This window comes from Pleurodeles waltl, chromosome 10 (assembly GCF_031143425.1).
Source record: "Pleurodeles waltl isolate 20211129_DDA chromosome 10, aPleWal1.hap1.20221129, whole genome shotgun sequence".
Lineage (NCBI taxonomy): Eukaryota > Metazoa > Chordata > Amphibia > Caudata > Salamandridae > Pleurodeles > Pleurodeles waltl.
Genome location: NC_090449.1, coordinates 535,293,207 through 535,318,684, shown reverse-complemented (window position 1 = coordinate 535,318,684; position 25,478 = coordinate 535,293,207). Strand labels below are relative to the sequence as shown.

Below are 25,478 nucleotides of genomic sequence, written 5' to 3'. Positions count from 1 at the left end.
TCAGCTCCTGTCCCCGCAGTGGAGCTCCCTTCGCCCTCTGTCCCACTGGTGTACTCCGACTTAGTTGTCTCGCCCTCTAGGGCCATGTGGGATGCAGCTCCTTCCTGCTCCGTTGCCACTGCTACTCCACCTGATGATGCTAATGCACACAAGAACAGGGAGACCACAAAAAGGGGGGGGGGGGCAACAACAGAAGAAAGACATGTTGAGTGCATGCATTACCGCTACAGTTGGTGGACACAACAGACACAGAAGCCCCCTGCACTACGCTGCGCACTTGGCCTCCACTGCTCAATCCCTGGGACATGGCCTACAAGACTATGGACAACATCTGCGCACATCGATTTCACAAGAGCCTGACTAGGTGTACTTGGCACTGTACACAGGTGGGGTGGGGTGCCAGAGGCTCTGCCAGCACAAGTGGACCTTGCCTCCTAAACTCGCCCTGTCCTAGGGAAACTCACAGCCCACCTCCCCCACCCAGACACCTCAACTGCGTGCAAAATCAGCAGAATGAGAGTGTGCTCACCCTCTTGTGGCTGTTGTGATGTCCCCAAGCGCCCATCCAACTCCGGGTACGCCACCAACAGGAACCTGAACATCAGGGGGCTCATGGTGCGACGGGCACCCCTCCCACGCTGGGACTCCATCCCCAGCTGGGCCTCCGCCGTCTTCTTGCTCCAGCGGCGAATGTCCTCCCATCTTTTACGGCAGTGGGTGCTCCGTCTGTGGTAGACCCCCAGGGTACGGACGTCCTTGGCGATGGCACGCCAAAAATCTTTTTTTGTGGTGGGCACTGACCTACATGAATTGTACAGGGGTAAAAGAGAAGTTATTACCAAATGCACCGTCACAGTCATTGGACCCCATCCCTACCCTTGCCATAGTGCACATGCACTCACCGTCGTTTCATGCACCCCTCAATCTCCCTCCCATCTTTCATCCACCCCACTACACACAGGCATAGCCCATACAGCATGCCCCCAGTGTATTTACCTGTTTGTCTGGAGGACCGTAGAGTAGCGTGTACTGGGGGAGGACCCCATCCACGAGTTTCTCCAACTCCTCCGATGGGAAGGCAGGGGCCCTTTCCCCAGTCGCACGAGCCATTGTCTCTTCCAGACCGAGGTCACAGCACCACTTGCAATGTAGGTCCTCTCCTGTCGAAGATCAGGTATCAAGTGATTGAACAGATAGAAAATGGCGGTCACGTCTGCGGCGGTGCATCCCGTCACCGCCGGCGTACATCGTAATTGGCTCCTGGGACCCATAGGTTCCAATGTGAACCAATGCAGGATTGCGCTGCGGTCTTCAACCGCCTACCGTGACAGTGTACAACGCCAGTGCAGTTACCTCATATACCATTGTCCCACTTTACAGGTCAGGCAGCCGCCATTTCAGGGGCCCATATGGCTTAATTTTTTACTGCGTCACACATACGTAGGCCTAGCCTCAACACACATACAGGCCAAATATCGGATTATGATTCGTGTTCGGTGTAAGCTGTGTTTACGTATCTCTGAGTTGTTTGACTCTGTGCTCGCTGTTGTCCTTCATAGGCACTGTCCGCTGGGACATGTGAGGAGATGGTGGCATCCTCCCGTGTACAGACCGCTGGTGTACCTGTCGACAATGGAGGAAAGACATATGATCATCACCTACAGGCTTGACCGTGCCACAATCCAGGAACTGTGTGCCCAGTTGGAGCCAGACCTGATGTCAGCTAACCGCCATCCCACAGAAATCCCCGCTCAAGTGCAGGTGCTGTCAGTACTCCATTTCCTTGCAAGTGGGTCATTTCAAACAACAGTGGCCATAGCATCAGGGATGTCCCAGCCTATGTTTTACAACGTGTTGTCCAGAGTGTTGTCTGCCCTGCTGAAACACATGCGGAGCTACATCGTTTTCCCTCAGGTGGAGGATTTGCCTACAGTGAAAGGAGACTTCTATGCCCTGGGACATATCCCCAACATCATAGGTGCCATTGATGGGACCCATGTGGCTTTGGTCCCCCCCGCAGGATGAACTGGTGTACAGAACCCGGAAGAGATATCATTTGATGAATGTGCAGATGGTGTGTTTGGCAGACCAGTACATCTCCCATGTGAATGCCAAGTTCCCTGGCTCAGTACATGATGCTTACATCCTGCGGAATAGCAGCATCCCTTATGTGACGGGTCAACTCTAGAGGCACCGTGTGTGGCTATTAGGTGAGCACCTGGAAGGAAGTCAGTGGGAATGGTTGTCTGGGTCTGGGGATATCACTCCAGGTTAGTGTGTGTCTAACAATTGCCCCTCGCCATTTGCAGGTGATTCTGGTTACCCCAACCTGTCATGGCTACTGACCCCAATGAGGAATCCCAGGACAAGGGCAGAGGAACGCTACAATGAGGCCCATGGGCGATCACAGCCGATAATAGAGCGGACCTTCGGCCTCCTGAAGGCCAGGTTCAGGTGCCTCCATATGACAGGTGGATCCCTATTCTACTCACCAAAGAAGGTGTGCCAGATCATTGTGGCCTACTGTATGCTTCACAACTTAGCTCTGTGACGACAGGTGCCTTTTCTGCAGGAGGGTGGTCCAGATGGCGGTGTTGTTGCAGCTGTGGAGCCTGTGGACAGTGAAGACGAGGAAGCAGAAGAAGAGGACATGGACAACAGGAACCCGGTGATCCTGCAATATTTCCAGTGAGACACAGGTAAGAATACAAACCTGCCTACTGCATTTACTTTAATACTACTACCTCTCTACTGTCTGTTGTTTTCACCCAGTGTATGGTCACTTAGTTGTCACTTTCCCTTACGATTTGACAGATGTGGGTCCCTCTGTGTGACATCTGCTTTGATTCCTCATGGACTAGAGCTATGTGACATAGGTATGTTGACATTACAATTGAAAGTGCATTTTGCCACAGTAATTGCAAATACACTATTCCGAAATCACAGACTGACTCCAGATTGTTTTGTGCTTCAAGGGTGTTTATTTAAGTGCTCAATATTGGAGGGGGTTGCAGAATGGTGAGGGTTGATGGTGGAGGAATGTTCATGGCAGAGTCTAGTCTATTAGTCTCACAGGTGCATTGCCCTAATGGGCAGAGGAAGTGGAGCTGGGCCAGTTTGAGGATGGACAGGGTGACAAAGTGGGACAGAAGGATGACATTCAGGGTGGTCTCCTTTCTTGGCGGGGTCTTGGCATCGTTCTCTGTCTTTGTCATGGATCTCAGGGACCGTTTGCGGGGTGTTTCTCCCTCTGCAGGGGGTGGGGTGCTGGTGTGGTGGTCCTGTGGTGGTGCATTCTGTCCACTAGCACTGGCGGAGGTGGTGGGCAGTTCATCGTCCATGCTAGTGTCAGGGGCCCCTTGTTGTGCCACAGTGCCCCTCCTGGTGTTGAGTACTTCCTTCAGCACCCCTACGATGGTGTCCAGGGTGGAATTGATGGCTCTGAGTGTCTCCCTGAAGCCCAAATACTGCTCCTCCTGCAGGCGCTGGATATCCTGAAACTTGGCCAGTACCGTTGCCATCATCTCCTTTGAGTGGTGGTAAGCTCCCATGATGGAGGAGAGGGCATCATGGAGAGTGGGTTCCCTGGGCCTGTCCTCCCCCCGCCGCACAGCAGCCCTCCCAGTTCCCCAGTGTTCCTGGGCCTCCGTCCCCTGGACCGTGTGCCCACTACCACTGCCCCCAGGTCCCTATTGTTGTTGGGGTGGTGGGTTAGCCTTGGTTCCCTGTAGTGGTGGGCACACTGCTGATTGACATGTCCTGGGGACAGAGGTATGGGCCCGCTGGGTGGGTGCTGTGCTGGTTTTTCCAGAGGGGGGAAGTTCTGTGGTGGCCTGTGACTGTGGCAGGGGAACCGACTGTCCCGAGGTGCCCGATGGGCCGGGCTGGTCATCTAGATCCAGTTGGACAGAGCTGTTGTCATCACTGTGGGCCTCTTCGGTTGGTGGTGTGGACTTGTGTGGATCCTCCTGTCTGGTGACATTGGGTAGGGGTCCTGCAGGAGTATAAAAGGATGTTTATTACATCTGTGTGCGTCATGGTGTGGAATGGTTGGGTGTCCGTGTACCCCAGTGCTTGCATTCCTGTGTAGGACCTTGTGTGATGATGGTTTAGGGGGTTGTATGGGTATATGCAGTGGGCATGCTTTGGTGATGGGTGTCCATACTTTGTTGCTGCATGTAGGGCTTGGTGTTGGGATGTGTGGCTTGTGATAGTGGAACATTTGTGAGGAGTAGGAGTGATGGGGGTGAGGGTGAGGGAGGGGGTATGTGATGGCATGCAGGTAGGGTGGGGGATGTAATAGTTAAGATTTGACTTACCAGAGTCCATTCCTCCATCTACTCCTGCGAGGCCCTCAGGATGCAGAATTGCCAAGACCTGCTCCTACCATGTTGTTAGTTGTGGGGGAGGAGGTGAGGGTCCGCCGCCAGTCCGCTGAACTGCAAGGTGGTGTCTTGAGACCACAGACGCACCTTCCCCCGTAGGTCATTCCACCTCTTCCTGATGTCATCCCGATTTCTTGGGTGCTGTCCCACTGCGTTGACCCTGTCCACGATTCTTCGCCATAGCTCCATCTTCCTAGCAATGGAGGTGTGCTGCACCTGTGATCCGAATAGCTGTGGCTCTACCCGGACAATTTCCTCCACCATGACCCTGAGCTCCTCCTCCGAGAACCTGGGGTGTCTTTGCCGTGCCATGGGGTGGTGTGGGTGATGTGTGGGGTGGTGTGTGTGTAGTGATGGGTGGGGTGATATTTAGTGATGTGTTGTGTGAGCTGCATGGAAGTTCTGTGGGTGATGGTATTGTGTGCCTGTGGATGCTTGGTAGTTGTTTGTGGTGTCTCACTCTGGCCTTCGTTTGGGATTTTTGGTCGTAGGGGTTTGTGGGTGATGTGGGTGTGTGTTTTATATTGCATTGTGTGTGTGTGTATGTGTATCAGGTGTGTGTGTTTCAAATTGTCCAATGTGGTAGTATTTTGTATGTGTGTGTGTATTTTGAGCTCTGCGGTATGTATCGCCAATGGAATACCGCGGTTGAAAGACCGCCGCGTGGATTCATGTGTTGTGATAGTGTGGGCGTATTTCTGTTGGCGTGACGGTGGAGGTTTTGTTTTCGCCAGTTTATCACTGACCTTTAGTGTGGGGGACCTGTGTGGGTGTCTCAATTTTGGCGGATTCCGTGCTGTGGGTCATAATAGCTGTGGCAGAGTTCCGTGGCCGCAGCGGTGTGTTGGCGGTCTTCTGCACGGCGGTAAGCGGCTTTTACCGCCAATGTTGTAATGACGGCTGTAGTCTTTTGTCTTCCAAAGGTGCAGAAGTGTTCTGAAAAGGTTGTTCTGAAGAGGGTGCCACATTTATTTTCGGCAGTAGCCTGTAGGTGAGGTGACCCCTGACCCCTCACTGAGCAACAGGGAAAACTTTCCCAGGGGTAATCCTACCCAGGTTTGCAGCAGATCTAACCACAGTGTGGTGGAGTTTACCAGTGCCTGTGTATAGCAATTTCAGCAGGTCTCCCTTATAGTAACCACCAGACTTCTTCCCCTAAAGATGGCTCTCCTAGTTCTTTCCTTCTTTTTGTTGCAGAGAGGACTGCCCAGAAGCTGCCTACCCCATAAATTAACTCCACTCAATTAGTCCCTCAATGCATCTGCACTTACAATTACAGAACAGTTTTCTTTTGCTTCTAACTTTCTGGCAGAAAAGTGTTTGTTTCTGCATAGCAGCGTGGTGTCTGTTTTTGAGGTGTGCTCTGTGCTGGAATGGGTGAAGTTGAAACAATTGCTCCAGAGGGTTTGCAGTTGTCGCTGGAACCTGGGCATCAGAAGAAGAAGTTCCAGTAGTTTGTGTGAGGTGTAACTGTGAAGCAGCGGGATGAAGTGAGCTTTGACGTACAGAGCTCAGTGCTATACACTATCACTGACACAACGTGTTCTCTTCAGCACTCTCTGCCATGCCTGTCCATGAGTCTTGACACAAGTGCAATAACATAAACAACAAACATTTTAGAAGAGGGGCTAGTGGATTAAGTAAATTGACATTATTCTTCAAATTCTTGCCCACCCCTGATTGGCTGCATCTTCCCTGTTATTTCCCTGTTGCTGAGCTGGAAGATGGCATAGAGTACGAGACATCAGTGGTGGGAGATGAAACAACAGAGCCAGTGGCTAATGAGAAGGACTGTTATAGCCAGGAGGGAAGAAGCAGCGGTGCAGGTGACTCTCCCGACTATCACTATGATGGTGGTAGGGCGAGCCAGAGCTCTGTGCATACCGCCTGTGCTGCTGTCTGCCCTCACACAGGCACAGCTTGATCAACAACAGGTGAGACAGAGGGGAAGAACACAAACTCCTTCCCTCATCTGTGAAGACCCGGGGTGAGGGGCAATGGATTAACCAGGTGGGGTATAGAGGATGATGTGTCCTAAGGAAGAGAAACAGCGGTCCAGTTTAGTCCACATTCAATGGGCTGGTGCCTCAACATGATGCTGATGCACTATACAATGGACAGATTGTTTTATAGCAGTTTTGGATGTGGAGCACTCTCCAATTCAGTGAGTTTTTTGTAGTAGTGCCATTTCCATCCTCTCCACGGAACTCAGCAGAGTTTTCACTTAACTCTGCAGATTTCCACAGAGTGAAATTCTGCAAGTTCCGCCCAGCCCTACCCCTGGAAGACAGTTGGAAGCTCATGCAAATGTGGTTAATGGTGACTTTTTTAGAAGTACCTTTTGTGAAATATTTAGTACACATATGGCTACACCAATGAAGTGCACTTGTCATAAATATTTTAAAAAGTCAAATGGTTCCATAGAGAATACAGCAAAATTAAATTTAAAACCGTATCCAGGTGCTTACCTATGAAACAGCTAACCATACTCCAGTAAAAATAACATTAAACGTTTACATGTTCTACTTTTAAATACCATGCACCCTGTCTACATGCACTTAAGACATATTAAGTGGTATCTTATTAATATTCAAGCCTGCCAATGGGGGCATTTTCACAGTTCAAATTTGTAGTTTAAACCTGAACAATCAAGTTTCTGGTAGCAGGCCTGCAGTCATGCTTTGCACTGTCATCCTAGTGGTAGCACAATGTGTGCTGCAATCCACTAGTGACATTTAACTTACAGGCCCTGGTTATACTCTGTACGATACAGTAGGGACTTATAGTTAAGTTAAATATGCCAATTATGATTATAGACAATTCCAATGTTTTATATGGGTCAGAGCACATGCACTGGTGCATGGTTAGTAGGGTGCTATTGCAGAGAGTCATAAAACTAAAAGATTCTGAATGCTACACTTGATGCATTGAAGGAAAATGGCTAACCTAGTAGTTTCTGATGCATAGGATTAAACATTCCTTCATATGGCTTCCTGTTTGACGTGCTTGCCTTGTTGAAAGGAATTTCACCAAATAAACAATCCTTGTTCATGTTTCTTTGACAATCTATTTAGGGTAGCAAGAGTAGTTTACCTTGATGCAAGTCTCCTCATAATAATATAGCCTTGGTTAAAACCTCAAAATAGAATGTTGTTTTCCTGTAAGGAAACTCATAGGCCATTTGGAGAATTTCCAGCCTTACTCAAATATCCCAGATGCCAGGGGAACCTAATAAATCTCTTCTCTAGAGATTCAATTAACCATAAAGCCTGGCAACATTATTTTGTTGCAGTTAGTCCCAACCAAAGATTATCGTAATCCAGGCAAAACTCCAGTGTTCCTGGAATGGACCTTCTATTGTTATTCAGTCTTCTCTGCACAGACCTCTGCCCTATTTATCTAGAGGCAGGTTAGAAAGGTTTCCCTTACACCTCTGGATGAACCTGCCTTACAGATGTATTTTGAAACATTAAAGCACAGTGGAAATTGCATGGTTGATTCTTCATTTTTGTGTGGCCATTAGTGCCCCTCTTAATCAGGTAAATTCAAACACATGAAACTAGTATGGTTTTCTAGGACGGCAGAAGCATCAAAGTGGAATGCTCACCATGGTGCCCATGGGGGACACACAGGATTTCCTCGTTCTTAAGGCAAAGCCAAATTAAGCCTCAACAACGCACACAGAACCCGCTGCTTGACTTTTTCAAGCTCATTTACAGTGGTATGGAATCGGTAGAAATGTGTAACAATTTGTTTTTCAAAGAATTATACTCTTGTATCTGATGTTGTGTAATGGATTAATGCCACACACAGTGATGGAAATTACCATCAGCAAAAGGCTGCTAACAATGAAGTGTAAAGGAAAAAAATACACCATAAGTTTGTCGTTTGCAACCAGTGGCCACAAACGTTACCACGTTATATGCACCTCAACTTCAAAATCTTGAAGTAATGCTACACACCCTGAGTATGCTTCTAATACTATTGTTAACGCGTCCGTCTATGTTAATTTATACACATCAGGACTCGTTTTAGGCCGATGAATCTTTGGGCCCAGTGGTGAGACACCGTAAGACGAGATAACTAATCAATAAGTCAATCAATATGTCAATAACATTGTCAACAGTTAACACCAAAATATATTCCACTTTAGTCATTAATAAACCTTCGGCGCAATCATGACCTTTCAGTCACGAATAACCACACCTTAATGGAGATTTTAGTGAATTTTATTCCCTATTGATTACAATCTAATAGCAAATGCATTAATCTCAAAACCAAGAAGCATATGAACATAATCACAAGATGACAACTACGATGAGTTTTCAATAAAGCAAAGATCAGAAACATAAGATAATTATGTGAATAAGAATAGGTCGCAATACATAATACCTCTTAAAGGTCTTAGTTCAGCATAGCACCACGTCAGTCACGTCAGTCCGTCTGTTTAAAGAATACCTCATCTAGCCTCAAATTAGCATTAGCATGTGGGGCTTCATGCAAAACAATTTAGAACATCAATTTGTAAAACATCTAACTAAGGTCTCTAATCAAAACATACAGCAGTTGGTACCTAGAAAGAAAAGGCAAAATAGATTTCATTAGTATTATAATTACCCTTGTCGAGATAGGTCAGCATACAGGATCAGTCTTCATCTTCAGGACATCAGTTGAATCACCGTCAGTCTATCTAAGTTAAAGGCAAGGGACACTCTCCCCTTAAGGGGGAAAGGTAACGGGGCAGTCTATGGGCAAGGATGGTAGTCTAAGTCTCAAGTCACCAAATAGAGTGACAGAGTTTCTGGATGCAATCGATATCATTCCCTACCTAATGTTCTCTATCTCTTGTGTCATGGGTTTTTATCCCTTTTTCCAAAATACATTCCCCCAAAATTCTATTGGTTAGTCACTACACCCCACTATCGGTAACCAATCAAATTATACATTAAGTAATGCATTTGTAATTTCATGATATTTTCTAAATCCTAATTGGTCTCCATAATTGACGTTTTTCGTAGGTGGCATATCCGGGGTTACTTAATTTCCTTGGCACACACCTCGGGTCAAGAGTTCTCTTCTCCTCGCTTTATTGTCCTTGAAAGTGTCCATGTTTGTTTCAAAGCCTTATAATTTATACTAAAGCTACTAGCATGCAAATGGGAGAATCTTGAAATGTTGCGAATAAGTAAAGAAAAAGAACAATCGCTGGGTCATGGTCTTTTGCAAGTCAGCACACTGGAGAAACAGAAAAATACGCTTTAATATGAGAGTTACACAGCTAGTTCTTGACTCACGCTAACTTAAGATATACGAGTTCTAATGAATGCGGTTTTTATACGTGTTAAAGTGCTCAATTATAAATGGTTATTTCTCCTAGTTGACATTAGTTTACACAGGTGAACAAATTCTCCACGTTTATGAGTACATTTCAATGAATAATACCATTAGTACAGCATTGTTAAATATAAGCATTTCACGTCTATAATATGTAATATTTAAACTACGCTCTCTCAGTCCCTCCTCTGATGACGCTCGTCATCACATAATCTTTTGATCTTAATTTTTCACCTTGCGCATGATACGCATTTCAACATCTTTCCCTTTATGTGAGCTTTCCCATATTTCATTGAACATTTTCTCTCTTTCACTTTCTTCATTTTGTCGGGCTCTTTTAGACCAATTTCTTTTTATTTTGTCATTAATTTTGAATGCCCCCATAATCCTAATAGGCAAATCAAAACAATTAATAGACCTATCATAATTTTTGCAAGTACCCCATTCCAAATGTTGGTAAACCAGCTTCCCACTCGGGCAATTCCTTTCCCAAATTTTTCCCAAACACTAGGTTCTTTTAGATCCTTCAAATCTGTACTATCTCTAGTAAGGTTAGTAAGCATGCTTCTAATTTTTTAACTGTTATCGGGTATGAATGAACAACAATGACGTTCATTAAGCATTTTGCACACACCTCCACTCTTTGCTAAAAGAATGTCTAAAGCAAGGCGATTTTGAAGAGTCATAGCTCTTTCTGCAGCAAGTTCAGTATCCATCAGAAGTATAGCTCCTGTAAAGTTTGTCAGCATGTTATCCACAATATTGGACAACTTTTGAATTTTCATAGAATTCAAGATAACCCCTACTGATGGGATTATAGCTCCAAATATGTCACCAATGACAGCCGCCACTGATTCTCGTTTTTGTCTAGTATGTTGTAATTCAGACGTTTTAGGTATTTGTTTTAAATCATCAATCTGGTATATCTTTGGGAATACTATTCCCAAATAACATGTCCCATACCATCCCTTAGGGAGACGGTAATATGCATTTAACCCACAGATGTAATAGATTCCAGGAATCGCTGGGTCTTGTCCATTTAACATAAAGGTCCACTTACTCTGAAACAGAAACACATGTCTACATTCACTCGTACCCACAAATAGATTGTCTTGATCAGATTTTGGCCTATATATACACAGTCTACCTACGTGTAATGCATCTATAGCTAACTTGACTTGTGTTTTAATTGCTGTGTAAGCATAATCATTTGCATAAGTATGTTTTTCTAAGCCTTTTTCTAACCTTTCCTTTAATGCCTTACGTCTATCATCTGTGTGATCTAAAAAGCCTTTCTCTACAGGAGACAGTAAGCAAGTCAAATTATTGCGATGTGCATAAGCAGTTCCAAATGTAAGCGTTGGCTCAAAGAATCCTCTAACTATTTTAATATCATGCTCTTTAGCTAACTTATTTAAAAATTCAATAACAGGCACAAAGGAAAATACAACATCCAAATTTGAATAGAAGTATTGCACATGCTCTTGATCATAAAATCTTGTTAATAGCAAGCTGCAACTAATCCCATAAGTAAGAGGGAGGCTATGATAGGTAACTCCCTCCTGCACAGATGAAGGAATTTTAGTACACACATAACAATCTTTTGCATCCATAGTTTCCACATACTCGTTTAGTAAGCAGTAGAAAACATTAGTAGAAAGTTCCCCTTTTGCATTAGTTCCCTCATGCAGATGTCTAGCATCTTGCTCAAATTTCTCCCACGGCGATAGTTTATTAGCAGTAGTAGTCTCAGGTTTTGAAGTTGCATTAATAGTTTCACTCTCTCTCCATGGCATTCCTACAATCACTCCCACAATCATTATTGCACATACAACACCTATCATAAGTGGTAACCAACCACACACCTTACTTCCTTTGCTACTATAAGCCATGTTTGTATAGAATCAGAATAGCAGATCAACAATCAACTCAAGAAGGTAAACTCTTTCTGCGTATTTTACAGCTTCTTCACTCACTCCAGGACCCTTTTAACAGCTTGTCGTAATCAGGTTTTCTTAATGTCAAATTCAGGTTTAATGTCTCTTTCCTGTAGTTTCTAAAGTCTCTTTCTCTTGTCAGCTCTTACTATTTCAATCTTATCCAGGTTTTCCTTGTAAAATACCTTCAGGTACCATAGTATTGACCTGGCACTTCTCGATCAAAGCAGAATGCTAAGAATTCTTGTTGCCATTCAGAGGTTGTAGCATATGCCCATTCAGGACCTGTATATCTTCGGTTTGTTATTCTCTTTCTTTTTAGTTGTTGTTCACCTTGTTGTTCTCCTTCACTGAGATCATCTGCCTGTGAAGTATCGCTTTCTTCTATTATTGTCTCGTTTGCTATTTCTCTTATTCTAAGATGTGACTTGTCTGGCCAATTATCACCTCTGTGTGTTTTGTTTCGGTGTTTTCTTTCAGGACGTTGGACAGCACCCTCCTGTTGCGATATGGTGTTTTCTCTTGATGGACTTGCAACCGGTTCAGAAGACTCTGATCTGTTTCGACTTGAATTTACAGCTTCTCCTTCTCTGTCGTCTTCCGGTTCTACACTGTATTCAGGCTCTGAATTGTAGTCGTCTACTTCTGGGAGAACCTCTCCTTGTCTTAGTTCTCCTGCTGCCTCAACTGAGATAGGCACTCTGTCACCTCATTTGAACTCACTGTCAGCTTGAGGGACAAGGCTGTTCTCAGTGGGCTCTCCTGTAGTCTCAGATCTTTCTTGACTGGTCTCTGACTCTGAGACTTCTCCTCCTGAAGTTGCTGTACCGGAATCTTCAAGTTCCTCTTCAACAGGACACGTTACCCTTTTTGTGTGACTGGCATGTATCCAGTTGGGAACCCCGGCACACTTTACAGCAGTAGTGGTTGTCAATATTACTTGATATGGCCCCTTCCAACGTGGCTCAAGACACGATTTCCTCACGTGCTTCTTGACAACTACCCAGTCTCCAGCTTGCAAAGAATGTCCTGGTTCGCCGATTGGTGACAATGCGTTAGCTTCCACCTGGTGAGAGAAAGAGCGAATCACAGCAGCCAAGCCCTTGCAATAATCCAACACCATATCATCTGTAATATTCACTAGTGCATTTGCAGGTACCGCTGGTAACCTCATTGCTGTACCCATGAGGATTTCATGGGGGGACAGTCCCGTTTTCTTATCTGGCTTGTTTCTCATAGACATCCGTACTAGAGGCAATGCATCTGGCCATTTCATGTTTGTTGCTGCACACATTTTTGCTATTCTTGATCTTAAGGTACCATTCATCTGTTCAACTAGTCCTGATGCTTCAGGGCGATAGCTACAGTGCAACTTCTGCTCAATGTTGAGTGCGGCACACAGAATTTTGATCACCTCATTGTCGAAGTGTCTTCCCATATCTGATTCTATAGAAACCGGAAACCCAAACCTTGGTATTAACTCTCTGAGTAACAGTTTTGCAACTGTAAGACTGTCATTCCTACGTGAGGGATATGCCTCAATCCAATGACTGAAAACGCATACATTCACCAACACGTACTTCAATCCTCCACAAACAGGCATTTCAATGAAATCCATTTGCATTTTGTTAAATGGACCTCCAGCTCTTCCAATGTGGCTCAAAGTTACCACTGTTCCCTTTCCAGCGTTCATCTGTTGACAGATGACGCACCTGTGACAAGTAATTTCTGCGGCATGTCTGAATTTTGGATTGAACCAATCAATTTTAAAAGATCTGATCATGGCATCTCTTCCTAAATGTGCCTGCCCATGATACAATCGGGCAAATTGTGACAGAAGACTGTTTGGCAGAACCAATTTTCCTTCCTCTGAAACCCACATATCATCTGCTCTTTGTACACACTGCATTTTCTGGCAGGAACGTTTTTCTTCTTTACTAGCACGATTTTGCAATGTCTTTAACTCGTCTAAGGTATCAACCACTCGTAATGCTAGGCTTAAGGTTGTGTCATTCTCAGGTTGTGGTAACAATTCCCACTGCTCCTTAAATGATATACAGTTTAATGCACCAAATCTTGCAACTTGGTCTGCGTAACCATTCCCCATTGACACAAAGGCCCTCATTACAACCCTGGCGGTATAGAACCGCCAGGGCCGCGGCACGCGGGAGCACCGCCGACAAGCCGGCGGTGCTCCAATGGGCATTCCGACCGCGGTGGTAAAGCCGCGGTTGGACCGGCAACACTGGCGGTCTTCCGCCAGTGTACCGCCGCCCATTGGAATCCTCCAAGGCTGCGCAGCTAGCTGCGCCGCCGCGGGGATTCCGACCCCCCCTACCACCATCCAGTTCCCGGCGGTTCTCCCGCCGGGAACCGGATGGCGGTAGGGGGGGTCGCGGGGCCCCTGGGCCAATGGGCAATGGCATGGGCACTGCAGGGGCCCCCGTAAGAGGGCCCCGCTAGTATTTCACTGTCTGCATAGCAGACAGTGAAATACGCGACGGGTGCCGTAGCACCCGTCGCACCTTCCCACTCCGCCGGCTCGATTACGAGCCGGCTTCATGGTGGGAAGGTCGTTTTCCCCTGGGCTGGCGGGCGTCCTTTCGGCGGCCACCCGTCAGCCCAGGGGAAAAGTCAAAATACCCGCCGCGGTCTTGCGACCGCGGTACGGTATTTTGACGGCAGGACTTTGGCGGGCGGCCTCCGCCGCCCGCCAAGGTCCGAATGATGGCCAAAGTCTTGTGATCTGGTGTGAGCACTTCACCACTGCAATTTCAAGAGGCAACTGAATCGCATGTAACAAATCTCTTATTTGTTCTCCATTTTTTACTGGTGAACCAGAGGATGTCATGAAACCCCTCTGTGACCAAAGTTGGCCAAAATCATGCACAATTCCAAATCCATATCTGCTGTCAGTATAGATTGTAACTTTCAAATTCACAGCAGCGTGGCAGGCTTTTGTAAGAGCTATTAGTTCTGCCACCTGTGCAGAAAACACTTTCTCGAGCCAGGAGGCCTCGACTATGCCAGATATGGTACATACTGCGTAACCAGCTCTCAATGTTCCTGTTGAATCTCTTAAACAGGACCCATCAACGAACATAATGCAATCATTTTCCTTTAACTGGGTATCCTGTATGTCTGGGCGAGGTTTGGTACAGAGCTCAGTCACCTCAAGACAATCATGCTCAAATTCTTCCCCATCTTTGATTTCTGTATTCTCATTGGGAAGTAGAGTTGCCGGGTTCAGCACAGTGCATCTTTTTAGTGTAACATTTGGTGACCCCAGAATAATCGTCTCATATTTGGTAAGTCGTGCATTTGTCATGTGTTGCGTCTTAGTTCGTGTCAACAGAATTTCGACAGAATGTGGAACCAATACTGTCAAAGGGTATCCCATGACTATGCCCTCACATTGTGAAAGGCTTTGACCAACTGCTGCGACTGCTCGCAAACAACCCGGTAACGCTGCTGCGACAGGGTCCAAAGTAGCTGAAAAATATGCTACAGGGCGATTCGCATCTCCGTGGACCTGTGTTAAAACAGACAAAGAACAAGCATCACGTTCATGGCAGAACAACAGAAAAGGTTTCTCATAATCAGGCATTCCTAATGCTGGAGCCCTGCACATGCACTCCTTCAGCTCTAAAAATGACTCAAGCTCTTCTTTTGTCAAAGTGATTGTGTATGGTTCATCCTTGACCTCTTTTCCTGTCAGTTTTATTAAGGGTTTTGAAATGATCGAGAAATTGGGTATCCACTGGCGGCAGTAACCCACCATTCCCAAAAACATCCTGACATCTCTTTTTGTTGTTGGTGGATTCATTTGTAAAACAGCTGTTATTCTTTCTTTTGATATTCTTCGGGACCCTTTCTCAATCAGATGCCCGGAATATTTCACTTCTTTTTGACAGTATTGCAACTTCTTAGGTGACACCTTATGTCCATTCTTTCCCAAATGATTCAACAATGCAATGGTATCGTATTTGCAGCTGTCTCTCGTTTTAGATGCAATCAACAAATCATCGATGTACTGCACAAGAGTCGAATTAAAAGGCAGCACAAGAGGTTCCAAATCCTTCTTCAATATCTGATTGAAGATGGATGGTGACTCAGAAAACCCCTGAGGAATTCTGCACCAGCTGTACACCTTATCCAGGAATTTGAAACTGAACAAAAATTGGCTATCTTCATGTAGAGGTATTGAGAAAAATGCTTGTGATAGGTCTACTACAGTAAACCATTCAGCATCACAAGGAACTTGGAACATTATTACTGCCGGGTTAGGTACCACAGGGCAACATTTTATTACAATTTTGTTTATTTTTCTCAAATCCTGCACGATTCGAACCTTTCCACAGGGCTTCTTTAAACCCATAATAGGTGAGTTACACGGACTGCTCAGAACTTCTTTCAGAACTCCCTGTCTGATAAAATCTGCAATTATCTGGGTCACTTCAATGAGGACATCCTGAGTCATGTGGTATTGTGGCACTTGTGGGAACACTGCATTTGGCTTTATTTGCACCTTGACTGGTCCTACCCCCTTGATTAATCCGATCTCTTTTCCAGTCAAATCCCACACTTTCTCTGTTACAGACCCTTGTAGATCAGCAGGTAGAATGATTAGGGTAAACACTGAAAATAGAGTAATTAGAGGGTAATCTTCGTTCGTCTCTCCTCTTTCTCCTATGAATTGACCCTCGTCTCCTTCATCATCACTGTTTGTCTGAACTTCTATTCCATCGTTGGAACAGGTAATCGAACATTTGGTCTTACATAGTAAGTCCCTTCCTAATAAGGACACTGGACTTGAATCGCATACAACAAATCTATGCAGGCCTTGGAAATTTCCAATTTCAACCTGCACTGGGTCAGTAATTGGATTTGTCAGGTACTGATTAGCCACTCCGACCACTCGTATGGTGCGCCCTGATAGAGGTAATCTCGGTACCTCTACACTGCAAACTGTAGAGCGTGTAGCTCCTGTGTCAACTAAGAATGAAACCTTATAGCCCATTACTTTTCCCTCTACATATGGGCCTCTCTGATCTACCTCTAAAGATGCTGCAAGCCTGCACTCTTCACTGTCTGAGCTGTCGTCTGACCATTCTTCATTCATGTCACTTTCACCTCGTAATGGGAATTGCTGTACAGTGCTGTTTTGGTTTGTTACCTGGCCTCTGACCTCCTGAGGAAGCGTCACCTGTTGCTGTCCCATCGGAGCTAGGGGTAACTGCATTTGCTGTCTAGGCACCATAGGGATCTGCTGTTGTATTGATTGTACTGGCACTGTTTGGAAACGCTGCACTTGCATTTGCTGCTTGGGTTGTACCCCTGGCATTTGCACCAAATTATTCTGAAAATTCGGGTTCTGGTGTCTCATTCTTGGACCTCGTGGATTTTGTAGTGTACCAGCATTAATGCTCTGCTGAACTGTACCATCCTGCACCACATTCGGACAATCCTGTTTCCAATGCCCCATGCCCCCGCATGCATGACATGGCGACATCTTCTTCATTACCTGACCGTCATTTTAATTAACAATATTATTCATATCAAAATTACGGCTCACAAAAACTCGACCTCTACCTCTCAGCTGTGCCTGAAACACACCATTCATTTGCGGTTGTTGCTGTATCATTTGCTGAACACCATTTCCCTGTATTCCAGCCTGTGCAGCTCTTATCTGCATCACCATCACTTTCTCCTTCAACTTTTTCTGCTTCAACTCAATTTCATCACTACAGTATTTCACATACTGCAACACTTCATCAATCGGTTTAGCTTGCCAGCAAATCAAATGATTTTTAATCATCTGGCTGACCTCCGGTCTCAGCCCTTCGACGAACCTAAACACAAGATGATTCCTGTCCTTTGGTTCGATAGTCTCAGTACCACTGTAATGTTTGAATGCTTTCAACAATCTCTCATAATACGCATGTATTGATTCTTTAACCTCTTGCGAAGTCCGGTCGATTTTCTGCCAATCAGTCACCTTCGGCGACACCTTTTGTTTCAAAAACTCAATTACTTTATGATAATATTTCATCACCTCTTCAGAAGGTGCTCCAGTCACCTTATCCCTTGCCGGCTCCTTCGTGGGCCAATCTACCTCTCTCTTGCACTCGAGCCACAGGTCTGGCGGAACAATGATCTCAAATAAAGTATTCAAGTCTCCCCAAAGACACTTCGCAAGCTTCACGAATCTATCTGTCTGCTGATACCACTCGGTCGGTTTTTCTCTTAACCTAGGATAATCATTCGTAAAGGACAAAATGTCTCCCCTAGACCAAGGCACATGCACTAAGACACCACCAGCTGTTTCTCTCATAGGTAAGATTTTTACCGTGTCTAGATTGGGTGTGGTTGTTACTTCATTAGACCCTGGGCTATCTCTTTTTCCCTTATCTCTTTTCTTTGCCCACCGGCCTTCCCATTTCTCTAGGGCTCCCCAAATTTGTGCACTTTGCAACAGCTCTTTCAATGTGTCTTCATGCCTGCAGATCTCATGTGTTCAAAATCTTTAGTGTCAAAATCTAATCTATAGCTCCTTTTCAAATGTTTCATGTTACCAATATCAATATTGTATTTGTCTGCCAAATTCGTTAATCTCTGATGCACTTTTCCTACCTCTTTGGTAATCTTAGGGCATAAGTACCTCAATTCTGCCTCAGTATATGATTCCAACCTATTCACTCCCATTGTTCCTTCCACCAATTCAGCAGCTTCTGCTCCTAGTCGTACAAGATTCAGATATTCATCTTGTTTTTCCTTTTCAGGATCAATTTCGGTCACTGTAGTTTTTCGTGAAGCACAAGTTTTCTCTAACCACTCATTTAACTGTTGTACTGTAAAGCCTTGCAGTGAAATGTTCCCTGCATGTATCATTTGAGTGTGGGAAGTATTTTTACTCATAGTTTGGGGAGTCAAGACTCCCAACCCTGCTTGCCGTATTGCTTCAAGAGGTGCCCCTATTGGACTAAGGTCCATTAAGGGTCTCTGTTGTTCACATACCTGTTCTTCTTGGGCCATTATTTGTGGAGTTCTAATAGACCCTCCTCTTATCCCATCATGAGTCATAACTCCCTGTTCACATGTCCTTGTTTTCTCTTGGGCATATAACGGCACCAGGGGACCAACAGTAATAGGTAGTGATATAGCGGCAGGTGTCTGACCTGGTCCCAAGCTTCTTGGAACTGCAACACCATAGGTCTGTTCTAATGTACCCGGTACAGGTATTAACGGAGGTCCTGCTACAGGGTTATACCCAGGTATCAGTTGTGGTGGTTGCAACACTAGCTTTGGAGTTGATTCAATCTGAATCAGCCTTGGCTTCGTATATATCGGATCTGGCGGCACCACCAAGTTTGTAGTAGTCTCAAGCACTGGAACATCAGGATAAATTATTTTTATCTGCGGTGGAGGCTGCAACTGTATCGGTAAGTCTGGTGCAGTGGGTACACTGTCACCACTCTGTGTCGAGGCTGTATCGCTAGTCTGTACCGTATCAGTAACTCCCTTCTCCTGCGTCTGGTTCCCATGATCCATGCTAGTACTCGGAACACCGTCGCTCCCCGCATATGGTGGTGGACGATCATGTAGCAATCTATCCATAAACTCCTCATCATCTGAATCATCCTCTTCTTCCCAGGACCTTTTGTTCTCTTTAATTTTGCCTGAATCTTTGTTGGTTTTACAAGAAGCTTTCTTTCCCTGTGTCTCTTCTCCCTGTGTTATTGCTGGAAACAGCTTCAACCCATCTACTATTCCCCGTCTCCACATTTTATTCTCATTGTCCCATCTAGCTTCTGCATAGGATTTTTCTGCCCTTGTCAATCTTCTGTGAAACCTTTCTTGCCTATGTTTAAGAGCCATCAGGTCCCAAATCGCCAAAGTATTGTGCCGGTCTCGGAGGTTTTTTCTGCGTACTTAACATCCACCTCAAATTTTCTAATACCTTCGGATTGAATGTCCCATGTTCTGGAAACGCTAGACACCCCTCTTTCTCTGTTAATTTGCGACATTGTTTCATCCATAAACAAGGTGAAACACCCTTTTCTTCCATAACTGTATAAGCTGGAGTACCCTCAGGTGGTGTAGGTTCCCCATCGGTTGCAACAATGTACACATCTCCTTTCAAAGCGCTTTTGAATGCCTTAACAAAATTCATTTTTGAAATTCTTTTATTTCGTATTTGATCAGAAAACGGCTTAGTTCCCAGGACACTCTTCACCTACCCTTTTCTCAACCTATCGCCTCTCACGGACGGCAGCCAATCCGTGCGCGACCCCTCTCGGCATCTGACCTATCTCAGCGCGGCACCACTGACGTCACACTCACACACACTGCAGCTGACAAAGTCTTGCGGCTTGTGCACACCTCACTAACTCCTTACAATTCATACAAACTAATGCGAATTATTGCAAGCACCTTAAAATGACAACACAAATCTGCCGGTTTACTACAGGAGGGTAACACATTTGCTTCAGAACTTTACAGAGATTTCACTTGAAGCCTCGGCCGCTACTCTCTCCTTCTCAGTTCCCACATACGCAAGCAGAATTCGACCTGCAAATCCTACTCTCGACTTGTCAATGACTCCTTCTAGTGCACTTTAGAACTTGTCAAATCTCCATCAAAGGTTTTACACATGCATCATAACTCGAAACTTGGCTTGTCAACTACGCCCGATTGACCTATTAAACCGCACAGATTACAACATAAACCATATTTACCATCATACTCCGGAGTCTTAGACCTCAATAGGTCCGTATACAACAACCAACCACGTGGATAATTTTGAGCAATAAGCACTGCATTCACATGAAGTACGCCGACTTCCCTACTCTCATACTGTGGAGTACGCCCACTCCTTCTAATTAACACTTAATTTGTCCTAAACACACACAAATTTTCACAACCGCCTGCAAGATGCATAAGATTTAATAAGCGCAAAGACCCTAACCACGCATACTATGGCGCCGAGAACATTCCCAACTCATTTAGGCAGGCTCCGAGATCCCAGGAAAGCCATGGCGAACCTAGCCACTCATCATCTCTCCAAATTGCATGATCACGAAAACAAACAACAAAAAAATTAAACGATGAAAACTCCGTCCTAGGGCCCCCAAGGGCCAAACCGTCGCTCTGCTACCAGAACTGTTAACGCGGACTCGTTTTAGGCCTATGAATTTTTGGGCCAAGTGGTGAGACACCGTAAGACGAGATAACTAATCAATAAGTCAATCAATATGTCAATAACATTGTCAACAGTTAACACCAAAATATATTCCACTTTAGTCATTAATAAACCTTCGGCGCAATCATGACCTTTCAGTCACGAATAACCACACCTTAATGGAGATTTTAGTGAATTTTATTCCCTATTGATTACAATCTAATAGCAAATGCATTAATCTCAAAACCAAGAAGCATTTGAACATAATCACAAGGTGACAACTACGATGAATTTTCAATAAAGCAAAGATCAGAAACATAAGATAATTATGTGAATAAGAATAGGTCGCAATACATAATACCTCTTAAAGGTCTTAGTTCAGCATAGCACCACGTCAGTCACGTCAGTCCGTCTGTTTAAAGAATACCTCATCTAGCCTCAAATTAGCATTAGCATGTGGGGCTTCATGCAAAACAATTTAGAACATCAATTTGTAAAACATCTAACTAAGGTCTCTAATCAAAAGATACAGCAGTTGGTACCTAGAAAGAAAAGGCAAAATAGATTTCATTAGTATTATAATTACCCTTGTCGAGATAGGTCAGCATACAGGATCAGTCTTCGTCTTCAGGACATCAGTTGAATCACCGTCAGTCTATCTAAGTTAAAGGCAAGGGACACTCTCCCATTAAGGGGGAAAGGTAACGGGGCAGTCTATGGGCAAGAATGGTAGTCTAAGTCTCAAGTCACCAAATAGAGTGACAGAGTTTCTGGATGCAATCAATATCATTCCCTACCTAATGTTCTCTATCTCTTGTGTCATGGGTTTTTATCCCTTTTTCCAAAATACATTCCCCCAAAATTCTATTGGTTAGTCACTACACCCCACTACCGGTAACCAATCAAATTATACATTAAGTAATGCATTTGTCATTTCATGATATTTTCTAAATCCTAATTGGTCTCCATAATTGACGTTTTTCGTAGGTGGCATATCCGGGGTTACTTCATTTCCTTGGCACACACCTCGGGTCAAGAGTTCTCTTCTCCTCGCTTTATTGTCCTTGAAAGTGTCCATGTTTGTTTCGAAGCCTCATAATTTATACTAAAGCTACTAGCATGCGAATGGGAGAATCTTGAAATGTTGCGAATAAGTAAAGAAAAAGAACAATCGCTGGGTCATGGTCTTTTGCAAGTCAGCACACTGGAGAAACAGAAAAATACGCTTTAATATGAGAGTTACACAGCTAGTTCTTGACTCACGATTACTTAAGATATACGAGTTCTAATGAATGCGGTTTTTATACGTGTCAAATTCTCCACGTTTATGAGTACATTTCAATGAATAATACTATTAGTACAGCATTGTTAAATATAAGCATTTCACGTCTATAATATGTAATATTTAAACTACGCTCTCTCACTATATTTCGGTATTAACCCAGGACTGTGTCTATCTTTTAATCAGTGACAGTGTAGGTATAGCTAAGAAATAGGCACATTGAAAGCGGCATTTGTAGCGGCATTCGTAACCTTGGCCAAATGCAGCACTTTGTGTTACAGTAAAAATATTGGGGTGAAAACTCAGATCTATTCAAATGGTCAGGCAGCATTGTCCACCTACAAAATCGTTACAGGTGTGTGCTTCAAAAAGCTTGCGCTAATTGTACAGTGATTAACTTCTTCTCCCTGACAAGGATAAAAAAGTGGAAAATGATGGAAGGTTGAGTGGAATTATTACTGTCTCGCTTGACACATTATAATGTATGAAAAATAGTCCATGATGTAATATTTTCTCTCGTGGACACCTCACCCAGAACAAGTAATTTTATTTATTTGGATCTTGTGGAAAATGACAAGAAAATCATTTATTTACCGTAGACGTTTCCTGACATGCGTCTAATATTTCACAGGGACTTATGAACTTCGCATCGACCTGACAGACTTTGACAATCAACATTATTTTGCTAAGTACACATCGTTCCAAGTGTTATCAGAGTCCGAAAATTACAAATTAATCCTTGGAGAATTTGCTGGTGGAAATGCAGGTTGGTACAACTATTGTTTTTGTTTTGTATTGTTTTCTACGTATTGACAACTCAATATGTTGATGCGAATGTCGCACTATCTTACATCGTTCCAGAAACCATTTTGCATGTAAAATATAAACTGCGTGCCCTGGAAGCAGTGACATCTGCTTTAAGAACACAATTTACAACCATCAGGATGTACCACTTTACCTTAGTAAAGAATCACTTGCTGAGCTTGTCTACTATAATATTCGTCAAATTGTTTTCTTGTTAATGATGAGAAATTCCAGCTCGTACATGTTCTACGTAGGACATGTGTTCACAGTCTGACCCATTCTGAAAACCCTGGTGCTGTCACTCACTGGTGTAAAACACAGCATTCCTCACTGATTGCCGGTTTGTGAGTTTTTGTAAGGTCAAGGGAGTTCACCATTTGCAGTGACAAGGGTTAAAGTGTCAAGCGTTCAAAAATATCCAAAATAAAAGATACACGCTTTCTCCCACACTGCACTGATTATTATCTGTGGGACTCATTTAGGGGCCCCCTAGCGCCTCCTTGGGCAACATAAGCATCAGCTAATGTGGCCCAACAAGGCCAAAATCCCAGCGCCAAATTTATAATGCATGCATTGCACCATTTTGTAACCCTTTCTGCTACATTATGCCTGTGCCAGGCATAATGTATGCAAAGGGGGTGTTCTCCCGCTAGGAGATTCTTTGCGTCATTTTTTTCAGAACTTTTAACGACAACTTAGAGCAGGCGTTAAAGGAGGCACACCATTGTTTACAATGGGCCTCAATGGGCTTTGAAGGATTAGTGTCAACATTTTTGACGTTAATGCTGCAAAGCTCCAAAATAGTATAAAAAAGTCTGAAGCTAGTTCCCTAACTAATGCTGTGGTGCACCATATCTTAGATACAGCGCACACATGGTGACATTAGGGGGCGGTAAGGGGCACAAGGAAAGGGCCGCTGCACTGGGTGCCGCAACACTTTTCTTAAATCAGGTCCTTGTAAGTGTTTCTCCTCCTGTCTCCTGACCATAACTTTCAGTTGATTGGGCTAAAATTGTGAAGAGATAATCGTGTAAAAAATGCAACTTTGGTCTTGAAACTTGCTTGTCAAGCAAACCACCAAAAATGGAATGCATCAACAGACACTAATGTGCAACCACAGAATGTTCATCTCAATACGTGGCTTCGAATTCAGTGTCAGAGCTCTGAAGTTTTCACAGTATTGCAACCTTAGACTCTGTAAGGCATAGCTACCCTTAAACACTAAAGCAGTTATTCACTTAACCATCTCCTGATCACAAACAAAAGCAAATCTGACAGATGTTGTTTTATTAATAAGCCCTTGACTATCTACATGTGGCCTTTTGCTCAACCTACAAGATAGCATGCTACACATAAAGGTCTAGCACCATAATTTTCAGATGAACCTTTAACTGCAACTCGAGCTGTAAGGCTTAAACCAGAGCATATCAGGTTTTATGATTCAAAGTGATTTTGGGTGGGTAATCATGAGGTTCTTAAAATCACATGCTTTGTGTTAGACCTAACATTCTTGGCATGTTATTCCCCAAACATTTTGCCTTCACTCCCTAAGTTCCTGATTCGTGTTGGCACTAGGACATTTTATTCATGCTAACCTGTGCTAAAGTGATTGTACTCTTGCCTTAAAACATCATAACAATTTCCCACAGAGAAATGGCATATTTAAGTTAAGTATAAGTTTCTTGTAAATAGAATTCCATGTTTCTAGGGCCTGTTCATTTAAATGCTACTAGTGGACAACAGCACTCATTGTGCCACCCACTAAAGTAGTACTGCAAAACATGTCTCAGGCTGCCACTGCAGCCTGCAGTGCAGTTGTAAGCTTACATTTACATCAGGAAAAATAAACCTTTTGCCAGGCCTAACCCTTCTTTTTTAAAACGTATAAGGCACCACTAAGGTAGGTCCTAAACATTCCCAGGGAGTGTGCATGGTATGTAAAAAGGAGAGAATGTGTGTTCAGGTTTCACTTGTCATAGTGAGAAACTCCTAAAATTGTTTTTTCACTGTTGTAAGGCATGTTTCTCCCATATAGTAACAATGGGTTGCTTATTGCTTTTAATGAGTTCTAACTACATTTCGGGAGCAGGTAGAGGAATGATGTTTGCATTCAAATTAATTGTAATTTAACATATTATTGAATGGTGAAATCACATTTTTGGTTACATTTTTTTAAATGTCACTTTTAGAATGTTGGCATTTGTCTGCCCAAACCAATGCCTTCCTGCCATTAATTCTGGATCACATGGCTGTGAATGTCTCTGCTAATGGAGTGTGTGTAATTGCTTCCAGACATGGAAACGAAAAAGGCCTAGGTGTGAGGGGAGTGGGACTTCCTGATGGGATGGCTGGGGCAAGGATGTACCCTGCCGGATGACATTTTAATAGGGCCACCCTGCAACACACACAAAGGAACGTGATACCAGACCTGCCCTTGCCTTTGTCACCCTAGACAGATTAAAGCCAGTACCAGGAGAAGGAGAAGACATGACAAGAACCAGTTTTGGAAGTAGGACAGGAAATTCTCACACACAGAGGCTGGCACAAGGTATAAA

General features: G+C 44.2%; 1 protein-coding gene across 2 annotated transcripts in view; it reads left to right on the top strand.

The window, feature by feature from the left end:
- Positions 1-25,478, top strand: part of LOC138261696 (ficolin-1-like) — a 263,717-nt gene that overhangs the window by 195,225 nt on the left and 43,014 nt on the right. For both annotated transcript variants that reach the window (XM_069210960.1, XM_069210959.1), the window contains one exon: positions 22,751-22,885. In XM_069210960.1, coding sequence (XP_069067061.1) covers positions 22,751-22,885 — 135 coding nt within the window. The remainder of the gene's footprint in view (positions 1-22,750; positions 22,886-25,478) is intronic.